The 21047-nt window shown below is 46.6% G+C and overlaps 1 protein-coding gene across 1 annotated transcript in view; it reads left to right on the forward strand.

Moving 5' to 3' along the window:
- The window catches only part of LOC137385164 (NACHT, LRR and PYD domains-containing protein 3-like), a 104957-nt gene that overhangs the window by 16136 nt on the left and 67774 nt on the right, over positions 1-21047 (forward strand). The window contains exon 2 of the mRNA XM_068060130.1: positions 2643-2738. Coding sequence (XP_067916231.1) covers positions 2675-2738 — 64 coding nt within the window. The 5' untranslated portion in view covers positions 2643-2674. The remainder of the gene's footprint in view (positions 1-2642; positions 2739-21047) is intronic.

Raw genomic sequence — 21047 nt, forward strand, 5'->3', positions numbered from 1 at the left:
ACTCAAGTTCCCACAAAATATACACGTGTAAAACAAAAATGACAAATAACAGACTCGTGCTTTCATCGTTGAGGCCAGACAACAAAGAGTTAACGACTGTCAGTTCTACAAAACACAAGCTGCACATCCCAAGGTCATGCATTTCATTCGTGGAAGCTTCCAACATTCACACATTAGAATCAAAAGACGCAGTAACTTGTTTTTATTCACTTGAAATTTCATTGAAACATAGTCTTTTTTATGTTACTCTGCCATAAACCTAGTCATGGAGCCCTCTGACCCCCTCAGTTATTAATGAGCCATAGGTAAGGCCAGGGTGGGGGCCGAAGGCTCGATTGGAGGTTAGGTGGGGGTGGGGGGTTGTCATCCCAAGGACTGTAACCATCGTCATGGTACTTACTGGACTTATTGGCCAAGTCAGCCCGATTAAAGTCATCATTGTCATCATACTCCCTATCAGCAAACGCACGTATTATACCCCTTTGCGCTGGGGAGCTAACGTGAACATTGGTCCTTTGGAGAATGAGACTGGGAAGTTAATAATGTGAAACAAGGAAATGGCAGAGTTTGAACAAGTCTTTTGTATCTGTCTTCACAGTAGAAGACATTAAAAGCATCCCAAGAATAACAAAAAACAAGAGGCAAAAGAGAGGGAGGAAGTTAAAACAATCAAATATCACAAGAGGAAAAGTATTGGGAAAACTAATGGGACTAAAGACTGACAAGTCCCCTGGACCTGATGGCCTGCAAACTATTGTCTTAAAGGAAGTGGCTGCAGAGATAGTGGATGCATTGGATGCAATCTTCCAAAATTCCCTAGATTCTGGAAAGATCCCAGCCTGTTGGAAAACCAGCCTAACATCTGTCATTGGGAAAATGCTAGAATGCATTATTAAAGGAATATTAGCAGAATATTTAGAAAATCATGATGAGCAGAGCCAACCTGGCTTTATGAAAGGGGAACCATGTGTGACAAATTTATTGGAGTTCTTTGAGGATGTAACAAGCAGGCAGGCAGGGTAGATAAAGGGGAACCAGCAGATGTAGTATATTTGGATTTCCAAAAGGCATTCGATAAGGTTCCATCTAAAAGGATACTACACAAGAGCTCCTGGTGTTCGGGGTAATATATTAGTGTGGATGAAGGATTGGCTAACTGACAGGGAACAAGAGAGTTGGGATAAATGGGGCATTTTCATGTTGGCAAACTGTAACTAGTGGATTGATCAGGGATCAGTGCTGAGGCCTCAACTACTTAAGATCTGTTTTAATGACTTAGACGAAGGGACTGAGTGTAATGTAGCCAAATTTGCAGACGATACAAATATAGGTAGAAAAGCAAGTTGTGAGAAGAACACAGTGTCTGCAGAGAGATACAGGTGAAGTGAGTGGCAAAATTTGGCAGATGGAGTATAATGTGGGAAAATGTGAGGTTGTCCACTTCAGGAGGAATAGAAAAGCAGATTGTTAACATGGAGAGAGACTGCAGATACTGTGGTACAGAGGGATCTGGGTGTCCTTGTACATGAATCACTAAAAGTCAGCTTGCAGGTAAAGAAAGTAATTAGGAAGGCAAATGGAATGTGTTGGTCTTTAATGCAAGGGGGATGGAGTATAAAGGTAGGAAGCCTTGCTACAACTGTACAGGGCTTTGGCGAGTCCGCATCTAGAGTACTCTACAGCTTTGACTTCTTACTTAAAGGAGAGGTATACTTGAAGCAGTTCAGAGAATGTTCACTAGGCTGATTCCTGGGATGCAGGAGTTGTCTTATGAGGAAAGGTTGAGAAGGTTGGGCCTATACTCACTGGAGTTCAGAAGAATGTGATGTGATCTGATTGAAATGTATAAGATTCTGCGGGGGCTTGATAGGGTCGTTGCTGAGAGAATGTTACCCTTTGTGGGAGAGTCTAGATCTAGGGGGCACAGTTTCAAAATAAGGGGTCTCCCATTTCAGACAGATGAGGAGGAATTTCTTCCCTCAAAGGGTTTTCAATCTTTGGAATTCTGTTCTCCAGAGAGCAGTGAAGGCTGTGGGTCATGGAATATATTCCAGGCTGAAATAAAAACAAGAAATGCTGGAAATACTCAGCAGATCTGGCATCATCTGTGGAGAGAGAAGCAGAGTTAACATTTCAGGTCAATGACCCTTCATCAGAACCAATTCAAACATCTCAACTCAACAAGTCAAAAATATTAAATGAAAATCTGTAAATATAAAAAGAATAAAATACTGTCATACTGAATAAAACGGAACTAAAGATCTTTTAGTTCATCAATTGTCACCCACTCCACATTACCCTGCAGAATATTCTCTATCTCAGGAATAAGTCTGACTTTATCCTGCACTGTATGAGTTAATCTTACTAATGGGTTCTCCCAGTGCAGAGTCTCGGCCGATGGGAGCCTGTCTGAACTGGATTGTGGAGATCAGTAGGACTCACTGGATTTCACTGGGCAGCTGTCAGTGTTATACCTGATGTGGAGAGTTGATCAGAACACTCGGGAAATGCTCGATCCCAGAGCTGACAGCTATTGTACTGATGGGGGACATGGGACTGATATCATGTTTAACAAGACAACGTTCTACCTCTCAATTTCATATTTCTGTGTAACCTTCCTATTAATATTGTATTTATTACAGAATATCAGAATCTGAGAACGCCTGTCACCAACATGGCTGAAGGTTCAAACGGGGGAGAAGATCCAACATCTTCAACAAGGATGAGAATGGACACAGGTAGGTTCACAAAATACGTCAAATATACTTTCTGTCCTGACAAAGGTGTCCAGGTCTTGGGCAAGAACCTGCAGCTCACACAGGAAGAGGGAACAGGACAGGGACTGAGTGAGTGAGCATCTAGAGGGGCATCATATTGACAGGTGGACAGATCCCTGAGCACAGGAACTGTCTAGTAGATACCTGGTATTGGGGACTGTAAGGTGAATGGAGATAGTGGGCAGAATTTTCCCTCCGGGAGTGGGAAATAGAAGTCGAGACAGTTTCTGGGTCCCGAACCCGCCCACGGGGCGGGCGATGGGGTGCAGTTGGAAAACAGTCACAAGCCCTGATTTGTGCCGGCCAACTAATGGCCAGAGGACAGGCTCGCCGTCCAGTTAAGGGTGGCAGGCAGGCCCTTAGGCCCTCCAGCTTCATCAGAGGCTTTTCAGCTTGAAAGGAGTAACAGGCTGAAATAGATGGTAAGTAAGGGAGAGGGTGCTTCAAAATGGAGGCACCCTCTCTATCCTCATCTTTTTAAAACTTAAATTTTAAAAAGAAAATGGATCTTGCAGCCAGGCTAGCAGTGTTGGTGCATCTGCACCTGAATAGACAGGGAGGGTCTGTATGCTTGCCTCGAGCACTAGCCCTCCTGGTCTGCTGCTGAGAGGCCATCTCCAAGCAGTTAAACTGGCCCCAGCTACCTGCGGGGATCTGGAGGCCAACTGGAAAATCCCAGTTGGTTTCCTTTAATTGGCTTCAATAGGCTCTCAGTGAGCCGTATCGGCTACCCACCACATGCCCGGGGGGCGGGGAGTAGTGGGGGAGGTGGTTGCCCTGCCACACGTTTTCCCCCCCCATCAACCACCCCATCTCCGCGCACATGGCTTGAGGCTGGGATGGAGCTGGGGAACTGGCACGTCAGCCAGTCAGCGGGGCTGTTCTGAACACCTGTCCACCTCTGATCCTGGCCCTGGAAGTGTCAAAAAATCAAGATCAGTGACTCAGAGAAAGGTCTTCTTGAGTAACAGTGTGGCACGAGGAAGCAGGAGGTCACCCCGAGTGGGGTCAGGGTGAGAAGCAGGTGGGGCACAGGAGAGTGATAGTGGTGGGAGATTCTATAGTCAGTGGAATAGACAGACTCTTCGACAACCCTGAGCAGGTCCAGAATGGTAAGTTTCGTCCCTGGTGTCAGTGGGAAGAATCACAGAATTGCTACAGCACAGGAGTTGGCCATCCAGCCCATCATGACCGCACTGGCTCTCTGAAAGAGCAACTCCCTCAATTCCATACCCCTGCCTTCTCCCTGTAACCCTGAACATTCTTCCTTTTTCATATAACTGTCTAATTCCTTTTTGAATGCTTCAATTGAACCTGCCTCCACCATGATTGGGAAACAGATTTTGGAAAGGAGCAGAAGTCACAGGGTAGTAATTATGGGGGATTTCAACTTCCCAAATATTGATTGGCAACTCTTTAGATCGAATAGTTTGGATGGGGTAGTGTTTGTGCAGTATGTCCAGGAAGCTTTTCTGACTCAGTATGTAGACTGCCCGACCAGAAGGGAGGCAATATTGGATTTGGTACTAGGTAATGAACCAGGGCAAGTGATAGAGCTGTTGGTGGGCGAGCACTTTGGAGATAGTGATCACAATTCTGTAGCATTCACTGTGGTAATGGAGAGGGATAGGTATGTGCAACAGGGCAAGGTTTACAATTGGGGCAAGGGTAGATATGATGCTGTCAGGCAGGAACTGAGGAGCATAAGTTGGGAGCATATGCTGGCAGGGAAGGGCACGGTCGAAATGTGGAACTTTTTCAAGGAGCAGATAGTAGGGGCCATTGATAAGCATGTCCCTGTCAGACAGGGAAGGGATGGTCATGTGAGGGAACCGTGGTTGACAAGAGAGGTTGAGAGTCTTGTTAGGAAGAAGAAGGATGCGTATATAAGGTTGAGGAAAAAGGGCACAGGCATAGCTCTGGAGGGATACAAGATGGCCAGGAAGGATCTGAAGAAAGGGATTAGGAGAGCTAAGAGAGGGCATGAAAAATGCTTGGCGGGTAGGATAAAAGAAAACCCCAAGGCCTTTTACGCGTATGTCAGAAATATCAGGATGACTAGGGGGACCGTAGGTCCGGTCAAGGACAATAGCGGGAGACTGTGTGTTGAGCCGGAAGAGATAAGTGAGGTTTTGAATGAGTATTTCTCTTCGGTATTTACGAATGAGAAGGGGTGTATTACTGAAGAGGACGGTGTGAAACAGACTGGTAAGCTCGAGGAAGTGCTCGTTAGGAGGGAAGATGTGTTGGGGTTTTTGAATAACTTGAAGATAGACAAGTCTCCCGGGCCTGACGGGGTATATCCAAGGATGTTATGGGAAGCAAGGGATGAAATTGCAGAGCCGCTGGCAATGATCTTTTCATCTTCTCTGTTGACGGGGGTGGTACCAGGTGATTGGAGGGTGGCAAATGTTGTGCCCCTGTTCAAGAAAGGGAATAGGAACAACCCTGGGAATTACAGGCCAGTTAGTCTTACTTCGGTGGTAGGCAAGTTGATGGAAAAGGTGCTGAGGGATAGGATTTCTGAGCATCTGGAAAGACACTGCTTGATTCGGGACAGTCAGCACGGTTTTGTGAGGGGTAGGTCTTGCCTCACAAGCCTGATTGAATTCTTTGAGCAGGTGACCAAGCAAGTGGATGAGGGTAAACCAGTGGATGTGGTGTACATGGATTTTAGTAAGGCATTTGATAAGGTCCCCCATGGTAGACTTATGGAGAAAGTCAGGAGGCATGGGATAGTGGGGAATGTGGCCAGTTGGATTAAGAATTGGCTAACTGATAGAAGGCAGAGAGTGGTCTTAGATGGTAAATACTCAGCCTGGAGCCCAGTTACCAGTGGCGTGCCACAGGGATCAGTTCTGGGTCCTCTCCTGTTTGTGATTTTTATTAACGACTTGGATGAGGAAGTCGAAGGGTGGGTCAGTAAATTTGCAGATGATACAAAGGTTGGTGGAGTTGTGGATACCGAGGAGGGCTATTGTCGTCTGCAAAGGGACTTGGATAGGTTGCAGTGCTGGGCTGAAAAGTGGCAGATGGAGTTTAACCCTGAAAAGTGTGAGGTCGTCCATTTTGGAAGGACAAACACGAATGCAAAATACTGGGTTAACGGTAGGGTTCTTGGGCATGTGGAGGAGCAGAGAGACCTTGGGGTCTATGTGCATAGATCGTTGAAAGTTGCAACTCAAGTGGATAGGGCTGTGAAGAAGGCATATGGGGTGTTAGCGTTCATTAGCAGAGGGATTGAATTTAAGAGCCGTGAGGTGATGATGCAGCTGTACAGGACCTTGGTAAGGCCTCATTTGGAGTACTGTGTGCAGTTCTGGTCGCCTCATTTTAGGAAGGATGTGGAAGCCTTGGAGAGGGTGCAGAGGAGATTTACCAGGATGTTGCCTGGAATGGAGAATAAGTCTTACGAGGAAAGGCTGAACATTCTAGGCCTCTTCTCATTAGAACGGAGAAGGATGAGGGGTGACATGATAGAGGTTTATAAGATGATCAGGGGAATAGATAGGGTAGACAGTCAGAAACTTTTTCCCCGGGTGGAGCAAAGCGTTACAAGGGGTCATAAATTTAAGGTGAAGGGTGGGAGATATAAGGGGGATGTCAGGGGAAGGTTCTTTACCCAGAGAGTGGTCGGGGCATGGAATGCCTTGCCTGGGGAAGTTGTTGAGTCAGAAACTTTAGGGACTTTCAAACGGCTTTTAGATAGGTATATGGATAAAGGAGAATGATGGGGTATAGATTAAATTGTCCTTGACAGAGGACAAAGGATCGGCACAACATCGTGGGCCGAAGGGCCTGTTCTGTGCTGTATTTTTCTATGTTCTATGTTCTATGTTCTATGTACTCAGGCAGCGCATTCCAGACCTTAACCACTCGCTGTGTGAAAATGTTTTTCCTCATGTCACTTTTGCTTCTCTTACCAAATGCTTTAAATCTGTGCCCTCTCGTTCTCGATCCTTTCACGAATGAGGAACAGTTTCTCTCTCTCTACTCTGTCCAGACCCCACATGATTTTGAATACCTCTGTCAAATCACCTCTCAGCCTTCTGTTCTCCAAGGAAAACAGTCCTAACTTCTTCAATCTATCTTCATTACTGAAATTCCTCATCGCTAGAAGCATTCCAGGTGGGAGCATCTCTGCGAAGCCAGGGAAAGCAGATAATAGCCACGGTTGGAACCAATATCCTGAACATAAGCAATAGGAGCTGGAATAGGCCACTTGTTCCTTCAAGACTGTTCCACCATTCAATATCACGGCTGAACTTCCACTTTAACACCACCTTCCCGCACGAACCCTTCATTCCCTTAGTACCCAAAGATCTCTAGACTTCCATCTTGAATTTGCTCAACAACTGAGTATCCACAGCTCTCTGAAATAGAGAATTTCAGAGATTCACAACCCTTTGAGTGAGCTAATTTCTCAACTCAGTCCTATACGGCCAACCCCTTATCCTGAGACTCAATTTTCTCAATTTCCAACTCAGGGAAACATGTTCTCAGCATCTAACCTGTCAAGCTCCTCGTGAATTTTATATGTTTCAATTAGATCACCTCTCATGCTTCTGAACAGCAGGGAATATAGGCCTAGTCTACTCGATCTCTCCTGAGACAATCCCTTCATCCCAGGAACATGTCTAGTGACCATTTTTTGCACTCCCGCTAGGGCAACTATTTTCTTTCTTGGGTAAGGAGACCGAAACTGCCCACAGTAGATCAGATGTGACCTCATCAATGTTTTGTATAATTATACCAAGACTCCTTTATTCTTATTCCCCAATCCCTTTGTAACAAAAGCTAACTTACCTTTTGCCTCTTTTGAAACATCTCGTGTTCATGAAAGGCACTATATAAATGCAAGTCTTTTTTCTTTAACATGAAGACAGATACAGAGTATTTGTTTGATGTCACTGCCATTTCCCTATTCCCCATTATAATTTCACTTGACTCTGCTCCTAAAGGGCCCAGATTTACTTTCATTCATCTCTTCCTATTCACATACCTATAGAAACATTTACAATCTGTTTTTATGTCTCTTGCTAATCTACTCTCCTATTCTCTTTCCTTGTTAATTTCTTGGTCCTCCTTTGCAGAATTCTGCAATCATCGGGCTTATTACTCTTCTAGGCAACATTATAAGCCTCTTCCTTTGATTTAATACTAACTTTAACTCTTCTTGTTAGCCATGGTTGGACCACTTTTTCTGTAGGTTTTTGAGCCTTAAAGGGATATGTTTATGACTGTATGACATAATTTGAAAAAGTCATAAAACAGCAGTCACAGTAAATAGTTGTTTTTCAGACTGGAGAATGGTAGATAGTGGTGTTCTCCAAGGGTCAGTGTTAGGACCACTTTTTTTTTTTGCAATATATAAATAACTTGGATCTTGGAATAGAATAGAATCGCAAAATTTGTCGATGACACCAAACTTGGCGGAGTGGCAAACAGTGAAGATGAGACCGCACCTGCCGTATTGGGTCCAGTTTTTGTCTCCTTACCTTAGGAAACATATACTTGCCATAGAGGGAGTGCTACGAAGGTTCACCAAACTAATTCCTGGGATGGAGGGACTGTCCTCTGAGGAAAGATTAAATAGACTGGGCCTTTGTTTCTCTGGAGTTTAGAAGAATGAGAGGTGATCTCATTCAAATATACAAAATTATTACAGGGCTCAGCACAGTAGATGCAGGAAGGATGTTTCTCTTGGTTGGGGAGTATAAAACTAGGGGACACAGTCTCAGAATAAGGGACAGGGCATTTAGGACTGAGGTGAGGAGGAATTTCTTAACTCGGAGGGTGGTGAATCTTTGGAATTCTCTGCCCCGGCGGACTGTGGAGGCTCAGTCATTGAGTATGTTCAAGATTGAGATCAATAGATTTCTACATATTGAAAACATCAAGGGATACGGAGATATTGCAGGAAAATGGTGTAGAAGTAGATCAGCCATGGTCTCATTGAATGGCGGAGTGGGCTCAAAGAGCTGAATGGCCTCATCCTGCTTCTATTTCTTATGCTCTTAAACTGCCTGGAACAGGACATAGATATACTAGCAGAATGGGCAGACAAGCGGCAGATGGAATTTTGTCTTTTGGCAAAAGGGATAGGGTGAGACAATATAGTCTTAATAGCACAGTTCTAAAGAGTGTGGAAGACCAGGGGGACCTGGGGGTGCATGCATATCGATCTTTGAAGATGGCAGGACCTATTGAGAGGGTGGTTCGGAAAGCATATGGGATCATGGGCTTTACAATTCGAGGCATAGAGTACAAAAGCAGGGAGGTTATGCTGAACCTTTATAAAGCTCTGGCAACTAGACTAATCTATCCAGTACTGATCACTATACCTGAGGAAAGATGTGAGGGTCCTTGAGAGGGTACACAGGAGATTTACCAGAAAGGTTTGCAGGGATGGGGGATTTTAGTTACAAGGTTAAGTTGGAAATGCTGGGGTGAGGGGCAATTTGCTCAAGGTGTACAAGATTATGACAGGTTTAGATAAGTTAGATAAAGAAAAAGTGTTTCCATTCACTGATGTACAAGGACTAAGGGACACAGACTGAAGGTTTTGTGTAAGAGATGCAGGAGGAATGTGAGAAGAACCTTTTTTACACAGCGAGTGGTAATGACGTGGAATTCACTGCCCACGAGGATGGTGGAAGCAGAGACAATCAGTGATTTCAAAAGGAAATTGGATGGACACTTGAAGGAAATGAACTTGCAGGGCTACGGGGATCAAGCAGGGGAGTGGGACTAATTGGATAGTTCCAATGAGAGCCAGCATGGACTCAATGGGCTGAATGGCCTCCTTCTGTGTGGTAAATGACTCTTACTCAGACACAACCTTCCTTTATCAAATCCATGCTGACCTTCTTTGATTAACCTGTGTCTCCCAAAGTGAAGATTAATCTTGTCTCTCTGAATTTCTTCCAATAATTTTCGCACCACTGAGGTTAGGCTGACTGGCCTGTAATTGCTCGCTCTATCCCTTTCTCCCTTTTTAAATAATGGTACAATGTTAGATATGGTTGTCTAGATCACAATGTTCTCCACAAATTCCCACTTGCTGCAGTTAAAGCCCTGCCATGACCATTCCGTTTTATTGATTTGATTAGTTGATTATTTTAAAAATTATTTTTAATTGATCAATTATCTTAGCATAATTAATTGTTTTTTCTGGTTAAAGTTAGTAATTTAGTAAAGTAATAGCAAGTTAAAGTTTCCTAGTTTAGAGACAAATCAAAAATGGTCACCAGCAACTGGAGGTATATAAAAAATAAAAAGCAGCATCTCATTTCCTCTCTGCACTGAATTACAACTTGCACCAAATTCTTGACTTTAGCTCTCTGTTAACAAAACACTCTTTCCTGACCACTGTGTGGCAGTAAATATTGTTCACTTAGATAGAGTTTATAACTCACCCAAGTTACAACTGTTAACTCAGCTTCCTGTTCCAGTTATTAACATCTATTCAGATAGTCACTTTCAGCTGATTGACAGTTAACTCTCACTGACAGGCAGTTTCTGTTAACTCGGTCTCTTCACTAACTTGCAGGCCCTTTTACAGTTTCTAAAAGTCAGTCAATTTCTAAATGTAAAACTAAATTTTAGCTTGAGAAATAATTATCAGGGAATCCCCCTGCACCAAATTCCTGACTTTAACATTCTGTTAAGAAAACGCTTTATTCCATGCTCACTGCCGTACAAATACTGTCTACTTATATCGAGTTTAGTTGCCACAATTTTGCCCATACATTTAATCTATCAATACCTTTGTTGAATTTTATGTTTCCACTGTGTACAATGCTACTGATATTGTGTCATTGGCAAACTTGGATATGTGGTTTACTGTCCTATCATCTACATTGTTAATAAATATGGTGAATAGTGGAGGCCCCAACACAGATTCTTGCAGGACACTAGTCACATCCTGCTGATTGGATAATTCAGATCCTGAACCTGTTCTTGGGAAAGGTTAACCACAGTGTCCTCTCCCCACACATGTTGCTTGACCTGTTGAATATGCCCAGTATTTCCTGCTTTTATTTCAGATTTCCAGCGTCCACAGTATTTTGCTTTTTATAATACGACAAGAAACTGGTTTGTTATTGGTGAAAAGATGTATGTTACCTCCCTGGTACAATCCCTTCCTACTGCTGTCTCCACCTTCTCTCACTCCCACTTCTCCCCAATTCCCCTCTGCTCTCCACAATCCCACCTCCTGCAGTTATCTATACCCCATCCCTGTAGTTCTCTCTAGTCTTGACTATTCTAATGCTCTCCTGGACAAGCTTCCATCTTCCATAAACTCATTCAAATCTCTGCTACCAGTATCCTAACTCATACCAAGTCCTGTACACCCATCACCCTGCACTGGCTGACCTACATTGGCTCTGGGTCCAGTAACACCTTTATTTTAAAATTCTCATCCTTTTTTTTTCCAATCCCTCCATGGCCTGGCCCCTCTCTATCTCTGTACCCTCACCCAGACCCACAGTCCTCTGAGGTATCTGCCCTCCTCCAATTCTGGCCTCTTGTGAATCCTCAATTTTAATCACTCCACTATTGGTGGCCGTGCCTTTAACTGTTGAACACAAAAGCTCCAGAAATCCCTCCCTCATCCTTTCCACCTCTCTACCTGTCTTTCATCCTTTAAAACACTCCTCAACACCTATCTCTTTCACCAAGCAACTATCCTGATGTTCTTATGTTGCTGTGTTTTAAATTCTGTTTGATCATGTTCCTGTGAAGTGTGTTGGGATTTTTGATTACATTAAAGCCACTACATAAATGGAAGTGATAGTAGTGGTAGTACTAGTAACAGTAATGGCTGTATTGGCCTGTAAGCCTGTCTTATCAATCCGATACTTGGGATATCTGGCTATCCTACTCTGCTATGTTTTTTCCTGTGTGTCATTTCCTATTGAATTTCCTGCAGATACTGTGCAGGATATTCAGACTGTCTACCCTCTGTGTCACTGTTATCCTGCGGAGACAGTGCCCAAGAGATGATTCCCCTTGTGGCACACACAGTAACTGCCCCCCTATGGTGGCACAGTGCCCTCTCTGCCCTCTTGTGACAGACATAAGAACATAAGAAATAGAAGCAGGAGTAGGCCAGACGGCCTCTCAAACCTGTTCCCCCATGAAATAAGATCAAAACTGATCTGAACTTGGCCTGAAACCCATTTTCCTGCCTGATCCACATAACCCTTGATTGCTTCATAGTTCAAAAATCTGTCAGTCTCAGACTTTGATATATTCAGTGACCCAGCCTCCACGACTTTCTGGGGGAGAGAATTCCAGAGATTCATGACCTTCTGAGAGAAGAAATTCCTCCTTATCTCTGTCTTAAATGGGTGACCCTTTATTCTGAAACTGTGCCCCTGAGTTTCTAGATTCCCCCATGAGGGGAAACATCCTCTCAGCATCTACACTGTCAAACCCCCTCATAATCTCATGTTTCAATTTGATCACCACTCATTCTTCTAAACTCCAATGTGTATGGACCCAAAGTGACCAAACTTTTCTCAGAAGACAACCCACTCCTTCATCCCAGAATTCAAACCAGTGAACTTTCTCTGAATTATCTCCAAATGCAAGTATATCCCCCTTTAAATAAAGAGCACAAAACTGTACACAGTACACTAGGTGTGGAAGATGCAGTGCATTGCCATTCTTTGGCTCGGTCAGTAGAGTGCAGGGCTGGGTGAGTGGGGTGCAGGTGCGAGTCTGGGTGAGTGGGATGCGGGCAAGGGGCGTGTTGAGGGGGATGTGAGCACAGGACTGGGTGAATGGAGTGAGAGGCAGGGTCAGTGGGGTGCGGGTCTGGGTGAGTGGGGTGCAGGCACGGTGCGTGTTGAGGGGGGTGTGAGCGCACAGCTGGGTGAGTGGGGTGCGGGTCTGGGTGATGGAGTGCGGGTGCAGACGCGGGGCTGGGTCGAGATAGTGTGGGGTCAGATTTGGAGGAGTGCAGAGATGTTGAAGGCTGGTCAGGGTGGAGATGTTTCAGTTGATATCCGAAGCTTTGTTCTAATTCTGCAGCCTGCATTAAACATTGTGAAGACTGAGGACATGGTCTTCACCCACTGCTACGAATTCTGTTCCCTCGCCATTGATTCCGTCCCCGTCGCAGGCAATGTCTCAGATTGAACCAGACTGTTCACAACCTCAGTGTCCTGTTTGAGGCCGGGCTGAGCTTCCAAGATGATATTCTGTTCATCATAATGACCGCTTCCTTCCACCTCTGTAACATTGCACATCTTCACCCTGCTTCAGCCCATCTGTGGCAGATCCCCGAATCCCTACTTTTATCATCTGTAGACCTGATTTCCCGAGGCTCTCTGGAGCAGCTTTGCTCCTTTCACCTTTCATAAACCCCCACCATCTGAAACCTCCTCCAGCGCTGCAATCCCCCCACCATCTGAACCCTCCTCCAGCCCTGCACTCCCCCCACCATCTGTAATCTCCTCCAGCCCTGCAATCCCCCCACCATCTGTAATCTCCTCCAGTCCTGCAATCCCCCCACCATCTGTAATCTCCTCCAGTCCTGCAATCCCCCCACCATCTGTAACCTCCTCCAGCCCTGCAATCCCCCCACCATCTGTAATCTCCTCCAGCCATGCAATCCCCCCACCATCTGTAATCTCCTCCAGCCCTGCAATCCCCCCACCATCTGTAACCTCCTCCAGCCCTGCAATCCCCCCACCATCTGTAACCTCCTCCAGACCTGCAATCCCCCCACCATCTGTAACCTCCTCCAGCCCTGCAATCCCCCCCACCATCTGTACCCTCCTCCAGCCCTGCAATCCCCCCACCATCTGTAATCTCCTCCAGCCCTGCAATCCCCCCACCATCTGTAAACTCCTCCAGCCCTGCAATCCCCCCACCATCTGTAACCTCCTCCAACCCTGCAATCCCCCTACCAGTAAATTCTCGCCCTTCCTCCAACTCTCTTCTCTTGTACATTTCACCCTCTCCTCACCATTCCTGCAGCTGTCCCAGCTATGCTCTGTAGTTGCTTTCCTAAACCTCTACTCCTCCTTCTCCTCACTTTGGACCCTCTTATAGCTCAATTCTTTGACCAATATTTTGTCCATCACAGCTTCTACCTCCTTTTATTCAGCGCCAATTTTTGTCTGACTCAGTTTCTTTGAAGTGCCTTGGGGTGTTTTTTCAATATTTAAAATGCTGTGGGAATATAATTTGTTGTGTGTTTATTATACCAGTGTCAACATGAGTGAAACAGCAGAGAAGTGAATTTTACTTTGTCTCAAATTTGGTTATAAATTAATGCCAGAGAATAACTTGAACTGTAGTTTGGTGATATTATTGATCTGAGACTGAAACACTGAGCAAAATACCCCAAGCTGCTTAACAAGAGCATTATCAATAAAAAAAAAATGACACAGACACCGAATGAGATATCAGGGTACAGGACTAAAGCTTGGTCAAAGACCAAGGTTACAGATGGTTGGGGGAGATTGCAGGGCTGGTTTCAAGGGGAATTTTAAAGGAGGAGAGATTGTTGGCCAGAGTTTAGGGCCTTGGTAGCTGAAGGCACTGCTGCCAATGGTGAAGCATTTAAAATCAGGCTGCACTATGTGCCAGATTTGGAGGAGTGCAGAGATGTCGAAGGCTTGTAAACTGGAGGAGGTTGCAGAGATAGGAAGGGCGAGACTGTGGAGGGATTTGAATAGTAAAGATGAGGATTTTAAAATTGAGGTGTTGTCAGACTGAGAGCCAATGTACATCAGTGACCACAGGTGATGGGGAAATGAGACTTGGTGTGAGTTCGGATAGGAGCAGCAGAGTTTTGGAATATTGGTAAGGTAGAGCTGGATGTCATCGACGTGTATGTGAAATCTAATCCTGTGTTTTCGGATGATGTCACCATAGGGAGGGAGATCTACGTTTCCCAACCGAGGCAAGATGTAAGACTATTTTGATAAAAGTAGTTTCTTGAGACTAGAAAGAAGCATCACCAAACAACTTGTCCAGCTAACAGCTGAGAAAATCCAGCAAAACAGAAGGGAGGCACCCTGCTGTAAAATTCTACATGGTTAACTTATGCAGCAGTGAAATTAGAAATGATCCTCTGTCTTCAAACTGAAATTTCAACCTAGAGAGAAAACTACAAATACCCCAGGCCTGCAACTAACGAGAACTTGACTTCTGAGAGAATTCAACAGGTTTACTGTGAACCTCGGAACACTTCCTCACCTGAAAACTACTGACCCCCTTTTCCTCTCTTTCTGTATCTTTTTTTTTTTTTTTTATTTAGAGATACAGCACTGAAACAGGCCCTTCGGCCCACCGAGTTTGTGCCGACCAACAACCACCCATTTATACTGACCCTACAGTAATCCCATATTCCCTATCACCTACCTACACTAGGGGCAATTTACAACGGCCAATTTACCGATCACCTGCAAGTCTTTGGCTGTGGGAGGAAACCGGAGCACCCGGCGGAAACCCACGCGGTCACAGGGAGAACTTGCAAACTCCGCACAAGCAGTACCCATAATTGAACCCGGGTCCCTGGAGCTGTGAACCCCTACAATCATTCATTTCAAGATGGCTCCTGGGCTATAAGCTCCCTAGGAAGCTCCCTTGCTGTGCAACTCTATCCACGGCCATCTGCTCCCTTTCTCAGTGCTTTCTCCCCCAATCTACCCTCTTAAACTGTTTAAATTCCCCTGGCTCTTTACTCAGCACGTTTTAGCCCTAACTACAAGTTAACAGCTAGTTTAATGTTACCTGGGCCCACTGCCCTCCCCCAGTCGTACCTGCTCTTTGTTTTATTCATTGAGCACTCAATGAAATTGAATGAAATCCGGACGAAATTACAAAGTACTCTGATCTTTTATCCTGCTGTCTACACCGTCCAGGGTGTCCGCGGCCACTGCGTGCGGTAAGTCCATTGTAGAGAGGAAGGAGCAGCGGAACCCTAGGGTAATAAGACTATTACAGAGGGGAAGCCTTGAGAAAAAGGTGCCCCGAACACGTCAAAAGCCACGAACGGCTCCTCGGCCACAACTTCAAAGCGCCCACGGGAGATGTGAGGCCCGTAGCGTATCTGTAGCGCAATGTCGGCAAATTCCTGCTGGTGCCGGCGCCCGCGGCTGTCGCTCACCCCCCGGAGGACGCGGATGAGCTTTCCCGGTGTCGATGGTGGGAACTGATGAAATGGTTTATTAACTGCACCCCCTTTTCACCCCCTTCCCCTTCCCAGCTCCACTCTCCCAGCTCACCGCCCACCCCCACCCCCTGCACCCCCTCCCCCCTTCGCAACCCCTTCCCAGCTCCCCCCTGCACCCCATTCCCCCTTCCCAGCTCCCCCTCGCACCCTCTTCCTTCCACCCCTCCCCCTCGCACCCCCTCCTCCCACCAGCATCCTCCTACCCCTGTGTAGGGGCCCGAACAGCCCCACTGCCTTGTGGGCGTCTGGGGAAAGACCAAGGCTAAGGGAGTGAACCCTAACAGAAAATCCGGAGCGGAACCCCGTAGGCGGTCATGTGTCACCATTGGCATGCTTCCGGCAGTTCCTGCAGCCATACCGGTGCCAAATGTCGTGCTCTGCACTCCTTTGGACCCCACCAGAAAGGCCGAGAGGGGGGTTTTGACACTTGGGCAATTCACAACCTCCATACATTCGCCCAGGGATGCGCCATGGAGAGGTCACTCCATAGTCGCCTCACAGCGACCGAAACAACACGTAAGGCAGCAGTTACGGGTTATAAGTCCAGTTCAATTGGCGTAGAGATTGGGTGCCACGGGTTGCCTTTGTCAGTGGGAGAGGTCATCGCACCTCACTGGACAGCTACCGCCCGCCTCAAACCGGGCAGCCCCCCGTCAATAAGGTTCTGTCCCGCCACAGTCAACCTGCTTCAATGGGTGCTTGGAGCTCAGGGTCATTGCCCAAAACGTGGACTGCAACACCGCAACAAACAGCACGAAAAAAGGAAAGAAGGTACCAGCCCTTCGTTTTGCAAGCTGGAACGTCAGAACTATGTGTCCTGGCCTGTCGGAAGACCTTACACAAATCAACGATTCTCGGAGGACCGCCATCATTAACAACGAGCTCAGTAGACTCAATGTAGACATTGCAGCACTTCAGGAGACACGCCTCCCTGCGAGTGGATCTCTAAGAGAGCAAGACTACACCTTCTACTGGCAGGTTAGGGATCCTGAAGAACCAAGACAGCATGGAGTGGGCTTCGCCATCAGAAACTCTTTGCTCAGCATGATAGAGGCACCCTCAAATGGCTCGGAACGCATACTGTCCATCCGACTGTTCACCGCCTCTGGTCCAGTACACCTACTCAGCATCTATGCTCCAACACTCTGTTCCCCACCTGAAGCTAAAGACCAGTTCTACGAGGAACTCCATAATATCAATAGTAGCATCCCCAACACCGAACACCTGTTCCTGCTGGGGAACTTTAATGCCAGGGTTGGGGCCGACCATGACTCATGGCCCTCCTCCCTTGGGCGCTATGGCGGTGGAAGAATGAATGAGAATGGACAGAGACTGCTGGAGTTGTGTACCTATCATAACCTCTGCATCACCAACTCGTTCTTTCACACTAAACCCTGTCACCAGGTTTCATGGAGGCACCCAAGAGTGCATCGTTGGCACCAGCTGGACCTCGTTGTCACAAGGCGAGCCTCCATAAACAAGTTCAAGTCAAACGCAGCTTCCACAGTGTGCACTGCGACACCGACCACTCCCTGGTGTGCAGCAAAGTTAGACGCAAACCAAAGAAGCTGCATCACTCCAAGCAGAAGGGCCACCCGCGCATCAACACTAACAGAATTTATTATCCACAGCTGTTACAAAAATTTCTAAATTCACTTGTAAAAGCCCTTCAAAACACTCCCATAGGGGATGCTGAGACCAAGTGGGCCCACATGAGAGACGCCATCGATGAGTCAGCTTTGACCACCAATGGCAAAATTGTGAAGAGGAATGCAGACTGGTTTCAATCTCATTTTGAAAAGCTGAAACCTGTCATAGCCGCTAAGCGCATTGCACTGTTGAACTACAAGAAAGCCGCCAGCGAGTCAACATCTGTAGCACTTAAAGCAGCCAGAAGCACTGCACAAAGAACAGCCAGGCGCTGCGCAAATGACTACTGGCAACACCTATGCAGTCATATTCAACTGGCCTCCGATACTGGAAACATCAGAGGAATGTATGATGGCATTAAGAGAGCTTTTGGGTCAACCATCAAGAAGATCGCCCCCCCTCAAATCTAAATCAGGGGACACAATCACTGACCAACGCAAGCAAATGGACAGCTGGGTTGAGCACGACCTAGAACTGTACTCCCGGGAGAATGTTGTCACTGAGACCGCCCTCAATGCAGCCCAGTCTCTGCCAGTCATGGATGAGCTGGACGTACAGCCAACAAAATCGGAACTCAGTGATGCCATTGATTCTCTGGCCAGCAGAAAAGCCCCTGGGAAGGACGGCATTACCCCTGAAATAATCAAGACTGCCAAGCCTGCTATACTTTCAGCACTACATGAACTGCTTTGCCTGTGCTGGGACAAGGTGGCAGTACCTCAGGACATGCGCGATGCCAATATCATCACCCTCTATAAGAACAAAGGTGACCGCGGTGACTGCCACAACTACTGTGGAATCTCCCTGCTCAGCATAGTGGGGAAAGTCTTTGCTCGAGTCGCTTGAAACAGGCTCCAGAAGCTGGCCGAGCGCGTCTACCCTGAGGCACAGTGTGGTTTTCGAGCATAGAGATCCACCATTGACATGCTGTTCTCCGTTCGCCAGCTACAGGAGAAATGCCGTGAACAACAGATGCCCCTCTATGTTGCTTTCACTGATCTCACCAAAGCCTTTGACCTCGTCAGCAGACATCGGCATTTCAGACGACTAGAAAAGATCGGATGTCCACCAAAGCTACTAAGTATCATCACCTCATTCCATGACAATATTAAAGGCACAATTCAGCATAGCGGCACCTCACCAGACCCTTTTCCTATCCTGAGTGGCGTGAAACGGGGCTGTGTTCTCGCACCTACACTGTTTGGGATTTTCTTCTCCCTGCTGCTCTCACATGCGTTCAAGTCTTCAGAAGAAGGAATTTTCCTCCACACAAGATCAGGGGGCAGGTTGTTCAACCTTGCCCGTCTAAGAGCGAAGACCAAAGTACGGAAAGTCCTCATCAGGGAACTCCTCTTTGCTGACGATGCTGCTTTAACATCTCACACTGAAGAGTGTCTGCAGAGTCTTATCGACAGGTTTGCGGCTGCCTGCAACGAATTTGGCCTAACCATCAGCCTCAGGAAAATGTACATCATGGGACAGGACGTCAGAAATGCTCCATCCATCAATATCGGCGACCATGCTCTGGAAGTGGTTGAAGAGTCCACCGACCTAGGCTCAACTATCACCAGTAACCTGTCTCTCGATGCAGAAATTAACAAACTCATGGGAAAGGCTTCCACTGCTATGTCCAGACTGGCCAAGAGGGTGTGGGAAAATGGCGCACTGACACGGAACACAAAAGTCCGAGTGTATCAAGCCTGTGTCCTCAGTACCTTGCTCTACGTCAGCGAGGCCTGGACAACATATGTCAGCCAAGAGCGACGTCTCAATTCATTCCATCTTCGTTGCCTCCGGAGAATCCTTGGCATCAGGTGACAGGACCGTATCTCCAACACAGAAGTCCTCGAGGCGGCCAACATCCCCAGCTTATACACACTACTAAGCCAGCGGTGCTTGAGATGGCTTGGCCATGTGAGTCGCATGGAAGATGGCAGGATCCCCAAAGACACATTGTACAGCGAGCTCGCCACTGGTATCAGACCCACTGGCCATCCATGTCTCCGCTTTAACGACGTCTGCAAACGCGACATGAAATCCTGTGACATTGATCACAAGTTGTGGGAGTCAGTTGCCAGCGGTCGCCAGAGCTGGCGGGCGGCCATAAAGGTGGGGCTAAAGTGTGGCGAGTCGAAGAGACTTAGCAGTTGGCAGGAAAAAAGACAGTAGCGCAAGGGGAGAGCGAACTGTATAACAGTCCCGACAACCAATTTTTTCTGCAGCACCTGTGGAAGAGTCTGTCACTCTTAATATTGGCCTTTATTGCCACTCCAGGCGCTGCTCCACAAACCAGTGACCACCTCCAGGCGCTTACCCATTGTCTGTCGTGACAAGGAGGCCAAAGAAGAAGAAGCCGACAGTAATCCCATATTCCCTACCACCTGCCTACACTAGGGGCAATTTACAATGGCCAATTTACTTATCATCTGAAAGTCTTTGGCTGTGGGAGGAAACCAAAGCACCCGGCGAAAACCCACGCAGTCACAGGGAGAACTTGCAAACTCCGCACAGGCAGTACCCAGAATTGAACCCGGGTCCCTGGAGCTCTGAGGCTGCGGTGCTAACCACTGCGCCGCCGTGCGTGCGTGCGGATATGACAATTTCAGGATAAGGCGTGTTGCTCAATAAATAATTGATCTCTTTTAAACCTACAAGAAAACCTGTTACTGTCTGTTCATTTGACAAATACAACTCCAAGGGGTTAAACCCGAATTGCATAACCACTTTCTGCGGTCAGATGGGAGTTGAACAGTGGGAACCACCCAAACCCCTCACCATGTGGTCCTAACAGGAGATCGTGCCAGAAGAACCTGATCTTATTTTTGAAGATGTGCTGAAAGTATTAGACAGGGGAATGTCTATGGATATTATTTATATGAACATCCAGAAGGCATTTGATCTAAAAGCAAAATACTGCGGATGCTGGAAATCTGAAACAAAAACAAGAAATGCTGGAATCACTCAGCAGGTCTGGCAGCATCTGTGGAAAGAGAAGCAGAGTTAACGTTTCGGGTCAGTTCCGAAGAAGGGTCACTGACCCGAAACGTTAACTCTGCTTCTCTTTCCACAGATGCTGCCAGACCTGCTGAGTGATTCCAGCATTTCTTGTTTTTGGTTGAGGCATTTGATCTAGTTCCTCAGAAGAGACTGTTACTAAAGTTGAAGCTCAGAATTGAAGACAGATTATTGACCAGTTTAGGAAATTGGCTGAGTGGCAGGAGACAGAGAGTAGGGATAATGGGCAGGAATCTGATTGGCAGGATGTGACTAGTGGTGTCCTGCAAGGTTTGTATTGGGACCTCAACTTAGATAACAGATTAGAAAGCCACATATCCAGGTTTACTGATGGCACAAGATAGGTTGCATTATCAGCAGTGTCGATGGAAACTGAAAATTACAATGATATATCAATAGATTACGTG

The sequence above is a fragment of the Heterodontus francisci genome, chromosome 28 (genome assembly GCF_036365525.1).
Source record: "Heterodontus francisci isolate sHetFra1 chromosome 28, sHetFra1.hap1, whole genome shotgun sequence".
NCBI lineage: Eukaryota > Metazoa > Chordata > Chondrichthyes > Heterodontiformes > Heterodontidae > Heterodontus > Heterodontus francisci.